Here is a 24,032-nt window from a genome sequence, read left to right as displayed (position 1 = left end):
TTTTCTGGTGTTGCAGCAGTTGTGCTGGCGGTATCAGGGTTTGTTTCCTCAAGTAGTCTTGCAACGCTAGACTCATGGTCATAGTGGCTAGTATTTCCACCATCCATTTTTCGCCGTTTCGGCGACACTACTTTGTGAGCAGATTCGCTCTCAGCCTCGTCATTAGACTGTGGCTGCACGGCCATGAACATTTGGGTAAATTCTTGGAATTGTTTAGTGAAGCTTGTCTGCATTGATTCCATTGCACCTTTCATCATTTGGCCTAAAGCCATTATGTCTGGGGAACATTTTTGTACAGTTTCGGAATTATCCAACTGCGACTCGTTCGTGTTCTCCTCATAGCTTCGTTTTTTATTCTGAGGAAACTTCCCTCTTTCACTAACAGTATTACCTGTTTTTGTGCGCCATTCCTGGCCACCACCAGGCTGCGCGGGTGGAAACCCAGAGAGCCCGTCAAGAGACCCTGAGCCCCGAGGACTATTCAACTTACAGGATGGTGAGAGGAGAGCAAACAGATCTTCATCCTCCGGGCTCAGGGTCAACTCGCCGTGCTCAGTCGGTTGTCCAGCCATGCTGTGCGTAAAATATAGAAAACTATTCGCCACGGACAATAAGTCACGTCTGAACGTCGCGAGGTTCAGCAGCACAATGAACACGCTTGGTCACGCCGCGCTATCTCACGTGGTCTCGAGGTGAATATCGAGAACGAGGTAGAATTGTCATTGCAGCTGGTCCACTATCTCTAAGAGCAAATATCCATACAAATTAGAATTCGCCAGATGTAAGAATACGTTTTTGACTACCATGACATATTTATTGATAAAAAAATGATGAGGAGTTGATTACACATTAAAATCATCCGGTACGATTTTAACTTATATGATGGTATAAGATTCTGATAAGAATCTTGATTCTTATAACAATCTTATAAGATTCTTAAAGGTGAGTAACAATATGGTAGATTCTTGTAGATTGATGGTTATATTTTTAAAATATATTGGCAAGCGATGGAAACTTTAGAATTTTACTAACAGCTTTAATAAGTGAAACACTTTGATGTATTAACTACAAGCATCTTGTTTAAGTTTGATAAGAACAATGATTGCTAAAATAGCAGTGTAAATATTCATGAGTCATGAATTTGTTTTGTACTTAAAAATATGACAAAGTTTTGATAAAAGAAGAATATGTAAATATTTTTGTATATTTTGGTAAAAGATGCAATTTTGAATGTAGATTCCAAGAACAAAATATCCACGAGAGGCTATAGAGAAAGCAATATATTATTCATAAACAATACTACAAAGCAGTTTGTGCTATACGCTGTATAAAAAGATGCCTTTTAATTGACTAAATTGATTGAATGTAAATGCTTTTATCGTGCGCTTTTTACATGTAAATTGAAAAATAAAATTGAGCAAGAGAAAATCATGAATGAAAATTAATCACAATAGCACAGTATGTCTCATTCGATCCAAAAGTGTGACCTACTTCAGTTTTATTAAATGAAGGGAAAAATACCTGTGCTTGGGCCATCAGCACTATTGATTGTGAATGCATTTGTTTTCTTATTTAACAAATAGGAACCCAAATCTGTTCTCATTAAATGACATAAAAAGTCAATAACATTGTATTAAGTGAATTTCGTTTTTCTCTGTTTTCCTTTCTTTAAACCTTATCAGGTCAGCGTGAAATTTGGTGAATTTTCTTAATTATGGGATGCGTTCGAGTAGCTTATCCGGATCGACTCGGGTAATAAAGGCAGACGGGTTAGCCAAGAGAAATGTGCTAATCGAACGCTCAAGCTGGGACCATCATGATCCTAACGTAATGGTCCGTAGCCGCGGGGAAACCATTGACCTAAAGCCCTTTTCGGACTGAGTCTGACTGAGAGATTTAATATTTTTCCGTCAATCGAAAAAAGTAACAACATCGGCATGCTTGGCCAACATGGCCGGCTCCCACTGGCGCGAAAAGCAACTTTTATTTTTACCTTTTCGCCTCCAAGTTTTGGGATATTTTTTATAAAGTTTATTTTCATAAAAAAATGTACATCCCAATATTATGCAATATCACCTTTCTTTTCTGCCGATTTTGGTAGAAAGATTCAACCTTGCGACAAAATGACTAAATGATGTTGCCCCGAATTTTGTATTCCGCCCTCTAGCGGTAACTGTGGATGCCCAAACGTGTATTGACTGAACGAATATTGACCTCAAAAATTGTTGAGTAAAATTTGGAAGCATTTGATTGAAAACCAATATTCCTGCCAAATTTCAGGGAAATCGGCTTAGACGACCCGAAATACCCTGGTCCTGCATAAGGTATTAACCATCTTTTGGGGCATGGCACGCCAAACAAAAAAACCAACAACAACAATAACCTAAGTGGCAATCTTTTTGTTACTAGCTTACCTAATGAGACATCAAAATTAATAGCAATGGCACAAGATGAAGGTGATTACACTACGAATTAAGTGATACATTTAATACACAACGGAGTAACCATACACATGCACTTGTAGTCTATAAGCAGGGCTATCGCAGGCACTGCATGAAGCTGGTTGTCAATAGTATCATCACTCAGGGTTATTTTCTTCAGAACCGCTAGTTTCTAAAACAACGAAAGTAGAGAAAAAACAATTCAAATACAGTCCTAATTATTACATTAGCAACAGATTAATCCACCGACCTTAATAATTAGAAGCCATAATTACGGTGGTGATATCACGATCTGACGCGCAGGACGAGCACGCACTCTTATTCCTTTGTCCAATTGGGTTTTCAAACATGCGCGCGCCTCACATGATAACCATCTCGATGAGTTTGTATACATTCATTGTGTGACACTTGATTTATCATAAAAAAATGTTCGATTCTAATTTTAAAACACAGATTTTGGAAATGATCAACCCAGTATTTTGAATTCAGTGAGACCTCCATGATTTTTGCGTATTACATAGCCTTTAAATTCCAGCGGCTGCTTTTAGTTTGTTTAAATTGTTTCAGTGTTTGTGCTATGCCTGTGTTTGCAGAGCAGAGTGGTGCGTCCCAAATTATTAAATTAATTGTGTGTTGTTTTATAAGATAATCAAAAACTGTCTGTGTTCCTACCGACACTGCAGATGACCCCGGCATCTCGGCTGTGGCTACAGGTGGATGCTGTCCAGCTAAGGGACGGGCAGTCATCGAGTTCCTCCTCCGAGCCAGTACAGGCCACGCCCTCCATGTGGACTTGTCCGCTTCCTTCCCCGTAGTGCGCTCCGGACTTGGCCTCCACGGCGCTGGGGAACCCGAGTTGTCGGCAGACCACCCCGGCATCCCTGATGTCCCAGTTTCGGTCGCAGATCGTTCCCCATGTGTCGTCTCGGAAGATCTCCACCCGACCACTGAAGTCATTGAGTCCTCCCACCAACCGAACAGTATCTGTTTCAACGATTCAGAGAAATGAAGAGAGCTCTGTCAACATAACATGGCGAACATACTTCTGTTTCATAAAAGAGTCTTAAGAAACCGCTCCTTGCCCCTTTGCATGTCAGCCATCTTGGAGGTTAGTGTTTTTCCTTTTAAGGAGGCATTCATTGTTATAGATTAAAATTAAAGAAAGAAACGGCAACACTAGCTGCTTGATGTAGCTTGATCTGCGCGCTACTTCAGATGATCTAAAGGAAAATGCCGGAACCGAATTATGTTTAGGGAATGCTTGAATGGTGATTGTCATAGCTGGAGGAGAGAGGGTAAAAAGTTTGAGGCGTCAAAATGATAAAAGCGGAGAAAAAACGGGAACATTCCCACAAGGACAACACAAGTACTACACGGATCAGGAAAGGAAAATATCGGAATCCAGTTAAAATTGTAGTCTATGGAATATGATATGCCAGCAGATTTGGCGACTAATTATAAAAAAATAAGATTGCGTCTTGACCTCGAGATCCTGACCATTCAGCTGACGTCTTCTATATCGTATCTTCGGTAACCCGTTGTTGTATTATACAAACATGGCATCCAACTTGGGCAATAACCAGCTTAATTCACCTTTCTGATGGAAATGACGTCACAGTTTCTAAAGTGTACTCCAATTGGATGGCGGGCAGGCTCTCATAAAAATTTGCCTGTTAGGAGATATCAGACGTGCGACAGTTTCTATGCACACGTGAATATCTGATACTCGGACTATAAAAAAAACAAATTGACAAAAAATATAAGTAAATATGGATAAAGGGATGAAAAAAAAGAACACGTGTATTTATATATATGAACCAAAGAGTACATTTTGAAAAGAGGAAGGAACAGTTTCACAATCAGGTGGACAAATACTGATACCTACTTAGTTTGGATTTGCAAACTACTCCGGCAACGTTCGAGCTTTCACACTGCCGATAGCTGGTACTGACAAACGGGCAGTCGGCCAGTCGGCTCTCCGTCCCCTCACAGGCGACTCGGTTCATCATGATCGGCAGGTCGCCTCTCCCGTATTCTGAGGCTGTGTTGGCCTGGATTGCTGCACCGAGGTCCAGCTGACGGCACACCGTGATTGCGTCGTTTATCCCCCAGTCATTAGCGCACACCGCTCCCCAGGATGCTGTATCGCGGTGGTAGATTTCCACACGGCCACTCCAAGCGTCAGTGCCATTCACCAACCTCACATAACCATCTGGGACTTTAAAGAATTCATTTTGAATCTATCAGAACGACTGGAATTTTGAAAAATTAAATCTGTTGGAACTATCAGTTTCACTCATTATTTTATTTGAATTTAACGTGGGTGTGTACGTGACTAACATACCAGATTCCTTCATCGAAATTTCGTTTTGTTTGTTATGATCCGAAAAGCTTAGTGATTTAGCACATTCTGCAGGTGGAACAAGGATTTATTTCGCAACGCTCAATTAATTTTGAAAAAATGTCCTCTGTAAAGGCTGTAACATATCATGTCTGAACGGAAATGTTGTTATGCCAATGCCTTATGTCAGTTTTCCTACGGATGAAGAGCTTTTGTTAACTACCTTGCACTTGGCACCCGAATACCTCGAACCTCACTTTGTAGTACTGATTAGTCCAGGCCAGGGGTAGTATGCGAATAAACCTTGCTGTGGGTACCACAGGAAAAGTGACATTCGTCGGCCGACCACTGGTCAAGTTGAACTAAAATGAAGCAAAAGCAGGATTAGAGTGGTAATGATAACAATTCAGTTTTCATTTGCAACATTCCGACACCTGCCCGTACAGTTCTTTATACAACTACAAAACATGTCTTCCTTATCAGCGGATACCGCGTGGAAAACAAATTGAGAGTTAAAACCTTTGGTTGACTACTGTTAGTTTCAAAGTGTACTTTATTGAAGGGAATCTCTTTTCATTTCCAGCAGTCTGAAGCCCCATTATAAAATAACAAATGAAAATGAAAATAACAATAATGAATACAAATAATCAGGCAATCTGGCTATGTGTTATTTGAAAAGCTGTTAAAAAAAAACAGAATGCCACATTTTTTACGATAAAAACGGCGTATAACAACTAGTAGAGTCCCAGAAGATGCGAGGATGTTGCCTGTCATCATATAAGGTATTTATACAGATAGTATACATCAACTCATGATAAACTCATTGCAATAAACAAAAACTATAGACAATGCGCACACTTGACATCATTGCATTTAGCCATCTATACGGGTGCAACACTAAATAGGAGATTCAAAAAAATATGAGAATCACACAAAATGAAAACACACGCCCGAATACAGGGTTCCATTAAAAAAACACATCCCAATAGGAATATGCCTTTAGGTCGATCCGCAAAATCGTTGGAACGTATTGTGTTTACTTAAAAATTCTGCTTCAGATTCCAGCGATAGATATCTTTTTTCACAGTCTAATTAATTTAGTATCTTAATTTGTAGTAGTTTCGGAGTATTTGCCTCACGTGCAGATTATTCTATTTTCATCCATAAAAGCACTTTCGTCTTTTCACTCGTCATTTCTGTCATGCATTGGCACGACAGAACAGATCAAAGGATGAAAATAATGACCCTTTTAAACTAAAGACGAAGGGCTGGAGGTATTTTACAAAACCTGCAATCATAAGACAATCCAAAGACCTCCGTTTCAGAACATTTCGTTCGCCTTGTCACTAATGAAGTGGAATGACCTAAATAAATGTAGAGATTGTAAAGTAACGAGAGAGAGAAAAAAAATCATTGTTCAATATCAAGCAAATCTCCCCACTTTTCAAATAGCAAATTTCAAAGTCGACTAGTGGTTGATTTGTGACGTACCTTACGCCTGCGCACTGATAGCAACGTGCGAACGTCTCTAGTCAAACGCTGGTCAAAATGTCATCGCAAAACTTCTGGATCCTGGCTCTCTGCTAGCATTATGAATGCGCGCGGCTATTGGTTACCAGCGAAGCAACCAACTCCAGTAGGCTGGTTCCATATAGTCGACTAGCGTAGTCAACCACCGTCGACTAGACAGAGTTCGGGCAAACGTTAGTTAACCATTGGTCTTTGCGCAAACTTGGCCCATTTAAGGAAAACGACTAATAAAGATGACTGAATGTTTGAAAAGCGCCCTCTGTAACTCACTCTGATTGCTCCACCGTCAGCATCGGCTAAACTCTGCCAGTCATCCGACTCGGCTGTGAGGCTGTGCTGGACTGAAAATGCCGTGACATGACAACAGGTCACATCGGCGCTTCCCTGCATGGTGAGCCCGGTAACCACCGTGGGTTTAACCAGGTCGACCTGGATCCACTGATCTGCTGGAGGGTGTGGCATCCATCCTTCGGGTCCTGTGGGATGATAGAATGGTTTTATTATTATCGTTGGGAAATGTGCCAATATGCAAATAAAAAAAAACCTACAGTCAGAAGATGTACAATCAGCTACGATTCATCAAATTTACTCCAATAATACAGTCACTGGAAAGGTGTGGCGGAAAAGGTGAATGTAATTCCGACGAACAGTTTTGATCCTAACAAACGCTGTTGTTTAGCATTGGAATTTTAGATCATGTTAAACAAGGCATATGACAAAGTTTATGAAGCGAGTTTCATCAGTTTTGGGAAAGAGGGTAAGATTTTATACGCCGTACGAAAAAGAATACTCACTTTCACAATCTGCCACTTTCAACTTGGCGTCCTCCAATGTCAATACAGCACTGGAGATGGTGGTGGAAGAAGCGTGCTGCGGCACAAAGCTTCTAAAGAAATGCATGATCACCCTTGATGTCACTGCACTCCTCCTCGATCGTTTGGAACAACAAACGACCGAGGAGGCGTGCAATGACATTAGGGATGATTCTGCATTCCTTCAGAAGCTTTCGGCCGCTGCACGCACCTTCCGCCACCGTTTCCTCCGCTGTATCGACATTCCCAAAGTAAGTAGTTTTTCGTACGGCATTTAAATATTATCCTCTTGCACAAAACTGATATAACACTTAATATAATTGTTCATGCCCTCTTTACATGATCTGAAATGTTGGTTTAATTCCATTGGTAAACAACAGGGTTATTTGGGATCAAATGAAGGACTTTTTTTGACAAGAAGTACATTGTAATTTCCAAAATATCACGTTATACATCTGCATTTCTGACCAATCACCGTTTGGGTGGTTTTTATATATAGAGCCTTGTCATACCGTTTGACCTAAACCTTTCATTAGTCATCAACATGAATTTGTATAGTTCCGCGATATTTTTCTCTCAAATGTTTTTTACTGCGAGACGCCGCACTTCTAGTGTAAATTGGGCCTCATATTGAAATTCTCACAAAACAATGAACTAAAGAACTATCCGGCAAATCCACTGAACGACAACTTTGGCCCATTAATTGTATGGCTTTGCTAATTACCGAGTTCTATGGTCACCATTCGGTGCCTACAGAATGACTTCATTCATGTGTATGTGTAATAACGAACTGTGCATCAATAATGTAAGCAAATAGTCCTAAAGAAGCCATATAAAACCATACTTTTCTTACCAACTCATGTTTGCGATTATGTCTTGGCAAAAATGTTTTGGTAGAGTCTTTGTTGTTGTTAAGCAGCGCCATGCAATTGGGCCCTAATGGCACGGCACTGCTAAGTTACGCAAGGAAGCATAAGCAGAAAGACGAATGACTTCATTTATCATTATATTCACGAGGCAACTAGGCACAACATAAATATGGAAATATCACCGTTAAAGGTTTACCATAACATAAATGCACATTACTTATATAGGATCGTTGATTTTTTATAGAAAGGATGCGATACCTACCTACATTAAGTCGAGCGGTGCTTGGGAGATAGTAACTACTATAGACGGACGATGCCGTTATGCTGTTGTCCGGGATGTTTCTATTTTCCATCCCCAACGCCCTTGGAGTGCACCGTGCTAGTGAAATGATAAAGAATTATTCACAAATTCAACAGGTTATAGTGACGTACCTTAGTGACAAAAATGCCAAGGATCGGTACACCGTGGACAAAAGCACCATTTTTCACCAAAGCATCTCCATGGTATACCTTTTCGAAAAAAAGACGGACGCAAAAAATTGGATGATGGGAAGGGCAATATATGACGTCATTATGACGTCATCAGCTTATTATTACATGAAATAAATATAAATTGATAATATCTTCAGAACTACCAACATCACAACAACAAATGTGGCATCAAATGAAAGGGAACAACAAGATCTTTCATTTGAGTGGTATGTCAGTGGGATGGAATGTAGTAAAGGGTGGTTTTGGGGGCCAAAAAAACACTTTTTGGGTCAAAAAACCTCATTTACATGAGAGAATAAAAGTGTCACCTCGAGCTAAAAAAATGGCCTCAAAGTATCTTACTATTTCTTAGAAGTAACCATTTTCCAATAGATGATTTTGATATAAACGACGAATATGAAAACCAAGCCCCAAAATGAATACAATACGCTCTGAAAATGGGCACATAATGCATAGTTCACAGGTACCAGCCACCCCCCCCCTCCCCCATTTGATTTTACGGAGGCCAATGTCCGGTGAAAACACGTGTCGAACTTTCAGCTCGGATGTGCAAAAAAAAACAATGCTGAGCAAGTGCCCCTTTTCGGTGATGCCCCCCCCCCCTAGTTTCAAACCCGTTCCGCTGCCGCTGCCTGAAGGACCGGCTCCCAACGCAGTTTAATACCTTCGACGACTTAGACGCCTCAAGCCAGATACTCTGTCCCACATAAATCCGCCACGTAGGTACAGCTTTCATGTCAAACCAAAACCGCAGGCCGAGCTGAAAAAGATGGAGAAAGGCTGGGTCATACGAAAAGTCTCCCATCATGCACACGGACGGGTGCAGCTCAATCACAGCAACGGCCCATTCAGGGTGTGTCCGGATCCCAAGCAGCTAAACACATAATGTTTTCTACAGATCCCCACTCTTGAGGAGCTCAAGCCAGAATTTGCGCTGGAAAGGTTCTTCTCCAAGCTAGACGTCAAAAGCAGGGTATTGGTCTGCTCATCTAGAGCAGTCTGAAGAGCTGACAAAATACAATTTGGTTGTAACAGCTTTCGTCGCCCACTCATCGGCTTACCAGTAAGCCAAGACAATAGTCCGAAAAAAATATTGATGGCGAAATAAGCTAGATGCCTTGATGCGTTGGAACAATCACCACAACGACATTGCAGTATTCGGTGTCCCTTGGAGAGCATGATGAGCGGCCGAACGCCTCATCGCCCTGATGGAAACCGCTGGTTCCTTTATAGTCAACAATGTCTCACACTACACCCTACATTGCGCAGACAAAGTTGCTCCCTTCAGTGATCTTCTTCGAAAGGATGTACCATTGCTCTGGCAATAGGACCACCAAACTTCTTTTATAACCCTGAAACACTCCATCTCAACTCAGTCCTGGCTACGATTCTCCGACCCACTGGTATAAAAACCTTCCTCAAAGTAGATACATCTGAAAGAGGATTGGGCATCAGCCAGGAAGGTAAACCGATCGCATTTTCCTTAAAGAGCCTATAGACCCTCTGCCAAGAGCATATTCTCGAATATCGAGAGGAAGTTGTGACACTGCTGCAACTTCATTCGGCTGCAACTTCAATGTCGTCACTGACCATTAAAACCATTGGTTACGATCTGGCGCAAATTCCTAGCCAGTGCACCACCCCGCTTGCAGCGTCTTATTAAGCTACAAGGATGCGACTTTGACGATGTCTACAAACCTGGTGCTATGATGGTGATCGCAGATACACTCAGCAGACTGCCCAAACCCTCCAAGCTCCACAATGTAACACGTGATGAACCTGTAACTGAGATACACTCGGATAGGCACCCGACTGTAACTTATGTTACGTTTTTTGTCCGCCTATCTTTGGAATAAGTTTCAACATTTAAGATACCGATAATCAATTACGAAAACTCTCTTGGCATAGTATTTGAACAATTCTCTCTGACCTAAGAACAAAAACTCACAATACCACTCACGGTTTGCATGTTAAAACAAGGTTCCAAAATGATTACCCCAATCCATGATTTTAGCACCATTTTCTTTTACCAAAATAGGGCTTTTTGGCCAAAAACCACCCTGTACTACATTCCATCCCACTGACATACCACTCAAATGAAAAATCTTGTTGTTCCCTTTCATTTGATGCCAAATTTGTTGTTGTGATGTTTGTAGTTCTGAAGATATTATCAATTCATATTTATTTCATGTAATGATTAGCTGATGACGTCATATATATTGCCCTTCCCATCTTTCAATTTTTTGCGTCCGTCTTTTTTTTCCAAAAGGTATACCATGGAGATGCTTTGGTGAAAAAATGGTGCTTTTGTCCACCGTGTCACAATTTTTTCAATAAAGGTACCTCACTATAAAATGAAGACTTAATGCAGGCCCGGATTAAGTGTTTTGTAAGCCCAGCACCAGTGTTCCGTAGGCCCTATTCCGCCCAAGCCACCGACACCTATTCAGCGTACAAAGCACTGTACAAATCAAGCCATGCCAAACTGATATAGGTCCTAGCTCTAAAAGCCTGCTCGCACCAAGGGCATCAAACTCACAAGTGGGGAGGGCAGGGGATGTTAATACAAACATGTGTATACCGGTAGGAGAAGGAAAACTCTGATTTTAAACCCGGGTAGATAGAACTCGTAAGCCTTGGTCGGCAGTCTACCTAGGAGAAGGACCACTCTGATTCCAAACCCGGGTAGGTAGAGCTCGTTAGTCTTGGTCGGCAGTCTTGGTCGGCAGTCTACCAACGTACAGCCTAGTGCGGTCAAGGGCGAATGAGGGGCTATGCCTCCAACGGCCAGGGTAGTCCTGAGAGGAGTGGCGCCCCCAGGTCTTAATAGCCTTGAAGGAAACCTATGGCGAATACAAATCTTACAAATCCTATACTTCCAGTCCCGGGAGTGGACAGGAGCGATGCTGCGGACAGAGGCGCTGGACAGGTCTTGGCCTGGCAGTATGACGGTGGCCCCCCAAACCCCCCGGGGAGGAGGTCGTCTGACAACAGCACAAAGTCCAACGCGATTCTGCGATGCAGGAGGCCGTTCATTATGGCAACCTTCAACGCAAGCACAGTGAGGGAGGATGCGAGGGCCAGGGAGATGGCCCATTGTGCAGTGAAGTGTGGTGTGGAGATTTTGGGTGTGCAGGAACACAGGAGAGTTCACTCGGACCAGCTTGTGTTTGAGAGAGTGGAGGGCAGCTACCTCGTCACGTCGTCGGCATGGAGGAATGCGGCACAGGCAGCTATTGGAGGGGTGGGACTGATGCTTAGTCCTCGAGCTAGAAGGGCTCTTCGGGAAGTTCACAATCATTCTGAGAGGATCCTGATTGCCGAGTTCGACAGCAATCCAGTCACAACCGTCCTCGTTGTTTATTCCCCAACCAATGTGTCACAAGTAGAGGACGTGGAGTTGTTCTACGAGCAGCTCACAGCAGCTGTCAGGGGTGTGCCAGCTCATAACTTCCTGGCCATCTTGGGTGATTTCAATGCTAGACTTGGGCCTGAAGATGCATTGTACACGTATCATGACAGCACCAATAGAAACGGCATGCATATGTCCGAGTTTATGAGTGAGCACCAGCTCTTTGCTGCCAACACCCAATTCCGGAAAAAGCGCGGGAAGAGGTGGACATTCAGAGACCGTGGCACCGGGATTACGAGGCAACTCGACTACATGCTAGTGCGGAGGAAGTGGAGGAACAGCATCTTGAACGCTGAGCCCTTCAGCACGTTCGCTTCTGTGGGCTCTGACCACAGAGTTGTCTCCATGAAGGTGAGACTGAGTCTGAGAGTACCGAAACCAAAGCACAGACTCAGATACGACTGGAGGTTGTTCGCGGCAAGACCAGACCTACAAGAGAAGTACACCGTAGAGGTCCATAACCGCTTTCAGATTCTGGAGGAAACAGAGAACCCAAGTGTTCGGTACGAACGTTTTGTAAGAGCAAATACTGAGGCAATGAAGGGGTGTGTTCCAGAGATAGAGCGAGTCAAGATCAGTGCTCGATCGAAGCAACCTGATGTAATGATAGCAAGAGGGAAAGTGGAATCGGCCCACCGGGAGTTTAGTCAAAACCAGACTTTGGAGAACCGTGACCTGGTGAAAAAGGCAAAGGAGCTGCTGTTTAGCACATATGACAGGCTCAGGAGCGAGGAGTTGACAAAGAAAGTCAGGCGCATTGAGACAGCTCATGGTGAGCGCAGGTACAATGAATCCTGGAAGGTTATCAATGAGATGACAGGGCGCAAGAAGGCGAAGGAGGGTCAGGTGGTGGGTGCCAGTGCAGAGGAGAGAGTTGATACGTGGCTCACCCACTTCAGCAGCCTGCTAGGTAGAGCACCAGATATTGAAGATGCTGATGAGGACATCCCAGACGTCCTCACTGACCTAGACATCAACGATGGTCCATTCACTGCCGCTGAACTGGCCAAGGCCAAGTCGACACTGCAACAAGGGAAGAGTGCAGGTCCAGATGGCATACCTCCAGAAGTCTTCAAGTATTGTGAGATTGACATCATCATTCTGGAAATCTGCAACCTTGCCCTGATTAACAACGACGTCCCCAGTCAATGGTCGCTGTCGAACATCATACCCGTGCCAAAATCTGGTGATCTTAGTAAAACCGACAACTACCGTGGCATTAGCCTCACATGTATCATTGCAAAGATGTTCAACCGAATGATACTAAATCGGCTACGCAGTGCGATCGACCCTCACCTGAAAGATAACCAGAACGGGTTCAGAGAGAGGAGATCAACAACAGCGCAGATCCTGGCTCTGAGGCGAATAATCGAGGAGGTGAAGATCAATAACCTGACAGCAACCCTGACATTCATTGACTTCACAAAAGCGTTTGATTCCATCCACAGAGGGAAGATGGTGAAAATTCTTAAGGCATACGGAGTTCCAACGAATCTGCTTCGAGCCATCCAGTCAATGTACTCAGGAACCCGAGCCAAAGTGGTCACTCCCGATGGAAACACAGACGAGTTCAACATCTTGGCAGGAGTCATGCAGGGCGATACCCTCGCCCCATTCATATTCATCGTTATTCTTGACTTTGCCCTCAGACGAGCTATAAGCGGACACGAGGTAGATCTTGGATTCACACTGATACCAAGGAGATCGAGCCGCTATCCCGCAGTCGCCCTGACTGACCTCGACTTTGCGGATGACATCAGCCTCCTCTCTAACTACACTTCTCAGGCACAGGAGCTTCTGACACGTGTGGAGATGGAATGTAGCCGGGTGGGTCTCTCACTCAATGCCAGAAAGACAAAGGTGGTCACTTACAACGTCCCAGACATGCATCCCTTACTACCCTAGAGGGCCGCCCTCTCAAGGAAGTCAGCGACTTCAAGTATCTAGGATCATGGATCGACTCCTCTGAGCACGACATCCGCATTGGAAAGCCCTTGCCTGGAAGGCTCTACATGGGATGAAAACCATATGGAGCTCTAACATGTCAAGGGATGTCAAGATCAGTTTCTTCCAGGCCACGGTGGAGTCCATCATGCTATATGGATGTGAGTGCTGGACCTTAACAACGACCCTTCAGAAGTCCCTCGACGGTTGTTACACCAGAATGTTGGGGACGGTGCTCAACATCGACTGGAGAAACCACGTGTCTAATAACACCCTTTACGGCATGCTACCTAGGATCTCACAGAAGATCGCATACAGGCGGATGGGCATGGCAGGGCACTGCTGCAGACACCCTGAGCTACCAGCAAGCCGTCTGGTGCTGTGGGAACCGACTCATGGGGTGAAGCGGAGGGGAAGACAGATGACGAGCTATGTCGGGGTTCTGAGGAGAGATGCCGGGACTGAGACCACAACAGAGTTGGCTGCTTGTATAAAGGATAGAGAGGATTGGAAACGCCGCAGGGGATCCCGCCTGCGGGCGACATGATGATGTATCCTGATGAGAGCTAATTAGCGTGCGAAGCTTAAACAGCGTGGGGTTAAAATGATTCTAGAGGTTCTCAATGTGACGTAATTTCTGACTACTTGCAAGGTTTTAGCAAAATATCATCATTTATACATCATTAATGAGTTGGGAGCCATTGAATCGGCTATTCTGAGCTACAGAATCAAATACAGGGCGAGTCAAAAAAAAGCGAAACCCAAATGTCGGGACTATTGTTTTTAGTGAATTTCTGCATGTAGCACTTTCAAAATCTAGGATATGAAGTCCCAATCCAAAAGCTTTCTTTTAGCACAAAAATCATTCAAATCACTTATGTACTTTTGAAGTTACGGAATTTTAAGCACAACCACCGTTTTGAAGTTCTGTCGACCAATCACAAGAAGGTAAGTGTTCATTCAGCAAAACGAAACCAAATCACACATTTTTTTGTGATCCATGGACAGAACTTTAAAACGGTGGTTGTGTTTGTAATTCCGTAACTTAAAAACTACATAAGCGATCTGAATGATTCTTGTACTAAAAGAAAGCTTATGAATTGGTCTTTCATATTCTGAATTTTGAATGTGTTACATGCAGAACTTCACTAAAACAATGATTCCGACATTTGAGTTTCGGTTTTTTTTGTACTCACCCTGTAGACTACAATTATTTAATCAGGGAAGAAAATAATTGGGGGAACAACATGTCCCCCCGCTCTCACCGATCGACGCTCTTAGTTCGCAGTTAGCACCTGCTTTAGAACGATTAATTGTATACGTAGGGCCTGCATGTAATACAGCGTCAGTTGGTGAAATTGAAAACTCAGAGAGAGACCCTCTGCGCGTGGGTGTGGTGTGGGTAGGCCTATATGTGTTTTATGGCACACTGCGGTATTATTGTAGGCCCCCAATTTTTCGTAAGCCCCCAACATTTTCGTTGGCCTTAGGTACAGTGCCTACTGTGCCTACTGGGTAATCCGGGCCTGACTTAATGTCGCTCGCTGCAGCACTATGGGGTCACTGGTTGTGGGTCATCCTCGCAATGGGCCAGAGTAAGGTTTTGGGGAAAAGTTAGACTTGAGGACCAGTCACTAGAGACAGTCGTGTTTCGTCTGTCGGCGCCCCTATCTATATATACTTGCACAGCGAAGTGTATCATGAGGGGACCATTAGAAGCGGTACGCGCACGGCATTCGTATGTGGCCTGAAAAATAATCACCATTTTACCTTTAAAAATGCTAAAATATGATGCCGTAGACGAACGTTTATAAATGTGTTTGTGTACAACATTATGTAAGTATAAAAGTATATGAGTGATTTGAATGATTCTTTTTTGAATGAAATCAAAAGCTTGACTGAAGAAGATATTTTTGCGTCTGGAAGAGGGCGAAATTGAAGATGAAAAAGAAAGTTTCTTTTTAATGGGGCTTTCACATCTAGATCAGAAAAGTGCTACGAATTACGTTAAGGGAATGCTTGAATGGTGAATGTCATAGCTGGAGGAGAGAGGGTAAAAAGTTTGGGGCGTCAAAATGATAAAAGCGGAGAAAAAACGGGATTATTCCCACAATGACAACACAAGTACTACACGGATCAGGAAAGGAAAAAATCGGAATCCAGTTAAAATTGTAGTCTATGGAATATGATATGCCAGCAGATTTGGCGACTAATTATGCAAAACAAGATTGCGTCTTGACCTCGAGATCCTGACCATTCAGCGGACGTCTTCTATATCGTATCTTCTGTAACCCGTTGTTGTATTATACAAACATGGCATCCAATTTGGGCAATAACCAGCATAATTCTACTTTCTGATGGAAACGACGTCACAGTTTCTAAAGTGAACTCCAATTGGATGGCGGGCAGGGTCTTATAAAATTTGCCTGTTATGAGATATCAGACGTGCGACAGTTTCTATGCACACGTGAATATCTGATACTCGGACTATAAAAAAAGGATTTGACAACAAAATATAAATATGGATAAAAGGATACAAAAGAACACTTGTATAGATGAACAAAAAAAGTAGATTTTGAAAAGAGGAAGGAACAATTTCACAATCAGGCGGACAAACACTGCTACCTACTTAGTTTGGATTTGCAAACTACTCCGGCAACGTTTGAGCTTTCACACTGCTGGTACTTGGTGCTGACAAACGGGCAGTCGGCCAGTCGGCTCTCCGTCCCCTCACAAGCGACTCGGCTCATCATGATCGGCAGGTCACCTCTCCCGTATTCTGAGGCTGTGTTGGCCTGGATTGCTGCACCGAGGTCCAGCTGACGGCACACCGTGTTGGCGTCGTTTATCCCCCAGTCTTTACCGCACACCGCTCCCCAGGATGCTGTATCGTGCTGGTAGATTTCCACACGGCCACTCCAAGCGTCAGTGCCATTCACCAACCTTACATTACCATCTGGGACTTTAAAGAATTCATTTTGAATCTATCAGAACGCCTGCAATTTTGAAAAATTAAATCTGGTGGAACTATCAGTTTCACTCATCATTTTATTTGAATTTTAACGTGGGTGTGTACGTGACTAAAATACCAAATTCCTTCATCGACATTTCGTTTTGTTTGTTATGATCCGAAAAGTTTAGTGATTTAGCACATTCTGCAGATGGAACAAGTATTTATTTCGCAACGCTCAATTAATTTTGACAAATGTCCTCTGTATAGGCTGTAACATATCATGTCTGAACGGAAATGTTGTTATGCCAATGCCTTATGTCAGTTTTCCTACGGATGAAGAGCTTTTGTTAACTACCTTGCACTTGGCACCCGAATACCTCGAACCTCACTCTGTAGTATTGATTAGTCCAGGCCAGGGGTAGTATGCGAATAAACCTTGCTGTGGGTACCACAGGAAAAGTGACATTCGTTGGCCGACCACTGGTTAAGTTGAACTAAAATGAAGCAAAAGCAGGATTAGAGTGGTAATGATAACAATTCAGTTTTTATTTGCAACATTCCGATACCTGCCCGTACAGTTCTTTATGCAACTACAAAACATGTCTTCCTTATCAGCGGATACCGCGTGGAAAACAAATTGAGAGTTTAAACCTTTGGTTGGCTACTGTTAGTTTCAATGTGTACTTTATTGAAGGGAATGTCTTTTCATTTTCAGCAGTCTGAAGCCCCATTATGAAATAACGGAAAATGAAAATAACAATAATGAATAAAAACAATCAGGCAATCTGGCTATGTCTTATTTGAAAAGCTGTTAAAAACCCCCGGAATACCACATTTTTAACGATAAAACGGCGTATAACAACCAATAGAATCCCAGAAGATGCGAGAATGTTGCCTAACATCATATTAGGTATTTATACAGATAGTATACATCAACTCATGATAAACTCATTGCAATAAAATAAACTAGAGACTATACGCACTTGACATCATTGCATTTAGCCATCTATACGGGTGCAACACTAAATAGGAGATTAAAAACACGCCCTAATACAGGTTTTTTTGGCAACATTACCAGTTCCATTAAAAAAGACACATCCTAATAGGAATATGCCTTTATGTCGATCCCCAAAATCGTTGGACCGTATTGTGTTTACGTAGAAATTCTGCTTCAGATTCCAGCGATGGATATCTGTTTCACAGTCATTATTAATTTAGTATCTTAATTTGTAGTAGTTTCTGAGTATTCGCCTCACGTGCAGATTATTCTATTTTCATCCATATAAGCGCTTTCGTCTTTTCACTCGTCATTTCTGTCATGCATTGGCATGAGAGAACAAATCAAAGGATGAAAATAATGACTCTTTTCAAACTAAAGACAAAGGGTTGGAAGTTTTGTCACAAATCCCGCAATCATAAGACGCTCCAAAGACATTCTTTTCAGAACATTTCGTTCGCCTTGTCACTGATGAAATGGAATGACCTAAATAGGTTGAGAGATTTTAAAGTAACCAGAGAGAGAGAGCGAAAATTTCATTTTTCAATATAAAGCAAATCTCCATTTTCCAAATGAGAGTGACTTAAAACGCTGCATCCGTTCCAATTTATACAGTTCAAAGTTACTGTAGTGTTATTGTGAAGCCGGATTGAACTCAAAAAAGTACGAATTGAATACCAAAATGATTTGTCTCCAGAGCGTTTTATTCCCGGTTCTCGACCATGCCGCTATCCCATAATGTCCCCTAGAGGTCAATCTAATTTGCATAGGTCTCATTTGCATAGCACTGTAAACATTGCATGTAATGCATATACATGTATTATCGGGACACTACATCTCCCCCTTTCTTTAGATTTAAACAAACATTGTTAAATCATGTGACACAAAAAGATTTGAATAAGCCAAGGTGAACATTCAAGATATCCGGGGTGCGACAATATCAGAAGTCAAACTACGTGTATTTCTTGAAGAACACTCAGTTGACAAAATTATCCTTTAACATCAACAATGTAACTTTTCCTAAGTGATTAATACAATCAGCACGCAGAGAAATTCTGATCACTTGCAATTTTAGTATGGAATGTGACCGCCAGATTGGCCTTGAGTTAAACAACCTATTTACTACCATTCTAAGAGAAAATTCACTTATTTTGTTCTAAATGGAAGTTTTGTGCTCCAAGGATCCTAGAATGTATTGAACATGTCATTTTGCAGTTTACTTTAATCACTTTAGTTTAAATTTTAATAAACACTTTCGTAACATGCTTTAAGTAAACAATCCATGCTTCCAACTGGATTTTAGCTTTTTGCAACACAACTTAATTTTTTGTTTTTTGTTTAACATTTCAAAACTTGATGATGCATCTGAACATTGAAAACTACATGTTTACTTATACACAATGAAGTCATCCAACCATTTGGGAGGTCCCTTATTTTCCCTCACAGGTCTGGCAGTTTGAGAGCCAATTTGTGTTTCAACAGGGCCCAGATTTTCTCCCTCTTCCCCTTTTGTGTTTTGGGATGAGTCACATGATGACCCTGTGTGTTCTGGAACATTTTCATGTTCTGGATTGCTGTCATGTTCTAGTGTATTGTACTTCTTAACATGTGTGCTGTTTCTTTTGTATCTTACACCTGCTGGGGATTGTACTGTTACACTATTCCCTTCTTTCTGGACCAGTGTATAAGGAGTTGTCTTAAATGGAGTGGTCAGTTTATCCTGACGCGCTTGTTTCAACAGAACTGAATCCCCTGGCTGGAGATCCCTATCCGCTGCTCCTCTCTTGTCGTCTATGTACAACTTGTTTTTGTATTTCTGTGTAGCATCTCTGTCTCGTACTTCTTCGTCAAGACCTCGACTGTCGACCTCCAACTGTGGAAGTTTTGTCCTTAGTTTTCGTCCAAACATCAGTTCTGCTGGCGAAACCCCTGTGGTTGCATGAGGCGTTGTTCTATACGCAAACAGGTAAGTACGGATTTCTGTCTTCCAGTCGCGAGACTCAGCCGTAGCAATTCGAATGCGTTTCATCAGTGATCTGTTCTGCCTCTCGACCTCACCATTTGCTGCCGGATGGAGGGGTGTTACAGCTCTGTGTCTAATATCATTACCCTCCAAGTACTTCTCAAAAATCTCAGACCGAAACTGTGGTCCATTATCTGATGTGATGGATCTCGGAAGGCCATAACGACTGAACATGTTCTCTAAGGCCTCGATGATACGTTCACTTGAAGTATCTTTCATGATTTCCACCTCATAGAAACGACTATAGTAGTCAACTACCACGAAAACATAATGCTTCGACGGCAGTGGTCCCATCAGATCAATGGCCAAATCTTGCCATGCTGCAGTTGGCATCGGTGTAGGCTTCAGTGGTTCTGGGTTTGGCATCGCTCCAGTAACTTGACACCCATGACATGATCTGACATACTTCTCAACATCTTTTTCCATCTGAGGCCACCATACTTTGGTTCTGAGTGTCTGCTTTGTACCAACTACTCCCAGATGTCCCTGATGAGCCAATTCTACACATTTCATTCTCAACTTCTTTGGAATGACAATTCTGGTTCCCCTAACAACTAGGTACCCAATGCAGCTCAGCTCATTTCTCACTGCACAAAAGTTCACACTGGATTTATTCCACTGGTCATCCTTGAGACACTTTCGCACAGCAACAAGCTCCTCATCAATCTTCGATTCTTCTTCGACTTCTCTCGTCGATATTGCTCGGGGCGTTGCTTCCCTGGCAACAAAACGAATATATTCTTCTGCCTGCATCTGTAATCTGCTAGGTTTGTCTGCAGTGCTTGTGTCCACCAGCCTAGACAACACATCAGCGATGTTCTCTCTACCGGGTCGATACTGAATCTTAAACGTGTACGACATTAACTTCAAAAGCCATCTCTCTATCCTCGCGTTGGGTCGTGACTTCGGACCATACAACACTTCCAGTGGTTTGTGGTCTGTTACAAGCTCAAACTCTATACCGTACAAATATACATGGAATTTCTCGCACGCCCATACAACTGCTAATGCCTCCTTTTCTGTTGTCGAATACCTCGTCTCCACATCAGTCAGCATACGACTAGCATAGCTAATAACTCGTGTTTGACCCTCGTATTCTTGCAGTAAGACCGCACCTAGTCCCACATTACTTGCATCTGTCACCAACTGCGTCTTTGTAGCATCCAGTCTAAAATACCCCAGAGTGTCAGCATCGGTTAGACACTGTTTCAGTTTCTCAAAACTCTGCTGCTGTTCTGGACCCCATACAAACTGCTCATTCTTTCTCACCAGCTTACGTAGCGGTTCTGTGAGCGTAGCCAGGTTTGGGATGTACCTCGCAGAGAAGTTTACCAACCCAAGAAAGCTCTTCACCTCTGCTGCATTTGTCGGTTGTTTGGCATTCTTCATGGCCTTGATGCGTCCCTCTGTTGGCTCTATTCCACGACGTGACAAGACATGCCCCATGAATGTGATCCTCTCCATTGCAAATTCACATTTATCTGGATTCAGAGTAAGTCCTGCCCCCTTCAGGTGCTCCAGGACCCGTCTCAGTCTCTGGTCATGTTCTTGCTTGTCCCTACCATACACTACGATGTCATCTGAAATATTCTGAACACCGTCACAGTCATGGAAAACTTGTGCAATCACCTGCTGATATTTCTCAGGTGCAGCACTGATCCCAAACATTAACCGTTTGTATCTGTACAGCCCTTTGTGTGTCACAAATGTTGTGATGTCACGTGACTCATCATCCAATTCAATTTGATGATAGCCATATTTCAAATCCAACTTACTAAACACTTCTGCCCCATTCATGTTATACAATATTTCATCGACAGTGGGGATTGGATGTCGCTCCCTGATGATTGCATTGTTTGCTTGTCTCATGTCTACACACAACCTAATGTCCCCATTTGGCTTTGGCACCACAATGACAGGACTGACCCATGATGTTGGGTTTTGCACTTTCTCAATAATGTCTAGAGACTCTAGCTCATCTAGTTTATCACTAACCTTTTGTCTCATACTATACGGTACTCTATACATTCTCTGAGCTACTGGTTGCACATCTTTGTTTATGTGTAAACTCAACTGATAACCTTTCAGTTTCCCAATGCCTTCAAAACACTGTTTGTACTCTGTACGCACATCATCAACATAATTGACTCCAATGCTCAATATGTTCAGTTGTTCTGCTGTTTCTCTCCCCAACAATGCTGGCCCTGCACCCTTAAGTACATAAAAATCAGCGTAAACTTCACAACTTTTAGTACCCTCTGCCTGCACGGCAACTACTGTACTGAATTTACCCAACAGATCTAGTGGTTTGTCAGCCCCGTATGCATACAACTTCTTTGTGGTTATCTCAGATTTACATGTAATCTTTTGTTTCTTCAAACTTTCCCACAACTTTGCATCAATGAGATTCACTGTGGCCCCACTATCAACAATAACATCTACTGGTAATTTCTGCTTACCCAAACACACTTGCAATTTGTCTGTGGAACAAGAATTCACTCGATTAACATCAACACTTCCTACATGAAATGCATAAGAGTCTGAGTCCGAGTCAGTTTCATTGTCCACCGTGTTTACTTTTCCTGAACCGTTTGATTTTCCATGTCCTGGTTTTCTTGGTTTCGCGTATCCCGTTTTCCCTTGTCCACTTGCATGACTTGACTTGCCTTGCACTCTGCCATGTCGGCCGTCATGACTTTTGCCAGTTTCTCTTTTAGTCTTGCAGCAAGACGCAAAATGTCCGGCAAGTCCACATTTGTTGCACTGTTGCTTCTTTGCTGGGCAGCTGCCATCCCTTGCAAAATGTCCGGATCTTCCGCACCGAAAACACTTCCCGTGTTGTTGTGTGCGTGTTCCCGTTGTACGAGTTCCATGTTGCACAGCGTTCACGTTGGCGCTAGCTCCGTGGGTGTTACTCCCGCATTGTGGCCCGTGTGCTCCGGCGTCCATCTGTTTCGTTTGTTTATCCGTTAGTTCGACTGTCACCGCGATTGTCCTCAGGTCATCCAGCTTTAGATCATGTCCTTTGATCAACAGTTTGGCACGGATCTTGTGTGATCTGCATTTTTCAATCACTTGGTCACGAATTTCCTCGTCTGCATTCTGGAAATTGCAGCGAACAGCTCGTTGCCGCAGCCGCACGATGAACTGCTCTATCGACTCGCCGTCCTCCTGCGCCATGCTCCTGAAGCAATACCGCTCATACGGCACGTTGATTTTCGGCTGAAAATGTTTGCTCAGGGTTTTCTTTGATTTCTCGTAGGCGTCTGACCCCTCTTCTTCCTCCAAGGAAAAGAAGATATCCTGCACTTCTGTCCCGGCACAGTGTAGCAACAACGCTCGTTTCTGCTCGGCATTTTTCACCCCTCGTCCGACTGCATACAGCTCGAAGCTACGCAGCCATCGCTGCCACGCGATTCCCACATTGCTTGGGTCGCCGTGCGGGTTGAACCATTTGACTTGACTCACGTCACTGCTGCTGAGTTCCATGACTTTTCCACACGAATTAAATCGGAAAATCTCAGTCAAATGCGTCCAAAAGATTCTTCACGATTATCCTGAATTGTCCAGTATCCTCGTCGCCAATTGTAGTGTTATTGTGAAGCCGGATTGAACTCAAAAAAGTACGAATTGAATACCAAAATGATTTGTCTCCAGAGCGTTTTATTCCGGTTCTCGACCATGCCGCTATCCCATAATGTCCCCTAGAGGTCAATCTAATTTGCATAGGTCTCATTTGCATAGCACTGTAAACATTGCATGTAATGCATATACATGTATTATCGGGACACTACAGTTACTACTTTGTAAACATTTTGAGGCCAACGATAAGGAAAACGATTAATAAAGATGACTGAATGTTTGGAAAGCGCCCTCTGTAACTCACTCTGATTGCTCCACCGTCAGCATTGGTTAAACTCTGCCAGTCATCTAACTCAGCTGTGAGGCTGTGCTGGACTGAAAACGCCCTGACATGACAACAGGTCACGCTGAGGTGTCCTTGCATGGTGAGCCCGTAACCGTCGTGGGTTTACCCAGGTCAACCTGAATCCACTGATCTGCTGGAGTGCTTGGTACCCATCCTTGGGTTCCTGTGGGATGATATAATGGTTTTATTATTAGCGTTGGGAATGTTCCAATACGCAAATTAAAAAATAATGCCTACAATCAGAAGATGTACAATCAGCTACGATTTATCAAATTTACTCCAATAATACA

General features: G+C 43.0%; 1 protein-coding gene across 1 annotated transcript; it reads right to left on the bottom strand.

Annotated features, from left to right (window-relative positions):
* Positions 1-1,430: 1,430 nt before the first annotated feature.
* LOC119726523 (scavenger receptor cysteine-rich domain superfamily protein-like) lies at positions 1,431-23,823 on the bottom strand. The gene is made up of 5 exons (XM_038198250.1): positions 23,701-23,823; positions 17,150-17,288; positions 16,471-16,797; positions 3,114-3,425; positions 1,431-2,613 (listed from the first exon to the last, which is right to left on the bottom strand). Exons 1-5 carry the CDS (start codon positions 23,818-23,820, stop codon positions 2,579-2,581), a joined length of 933 nt encoding a protein of 310 aa, XP_038054178.1. The 5' UTR covers positions 23,821-23,823; the 3' UTR covers positions 1,431-2,578.
* Between the last annotated feature and the right edge of the window lie 209 nt (positions 23,824-24,032).

The sequence above is a fragment of the Patiria miniata genome, unplaced genomic scaffold (genome assembly GCF_015706575.1).
Source record: "Patiria miniata isolate m_02_andy unplaced genomic scaffold, ASM1570657v1 HiC_scaffold_2, whole genome shotgun sequence".
Lineage (NCBI taxonomy): Eukaryota > Metazoa > Echinodermata > Asteroidea > Valvatida > Asterinidae > Patiria > Patiria miniata.
Note: the sequence above shows the minus strand (reverse complement) of the source record. Positions and strands in the feature narration are given on the sequence as shown.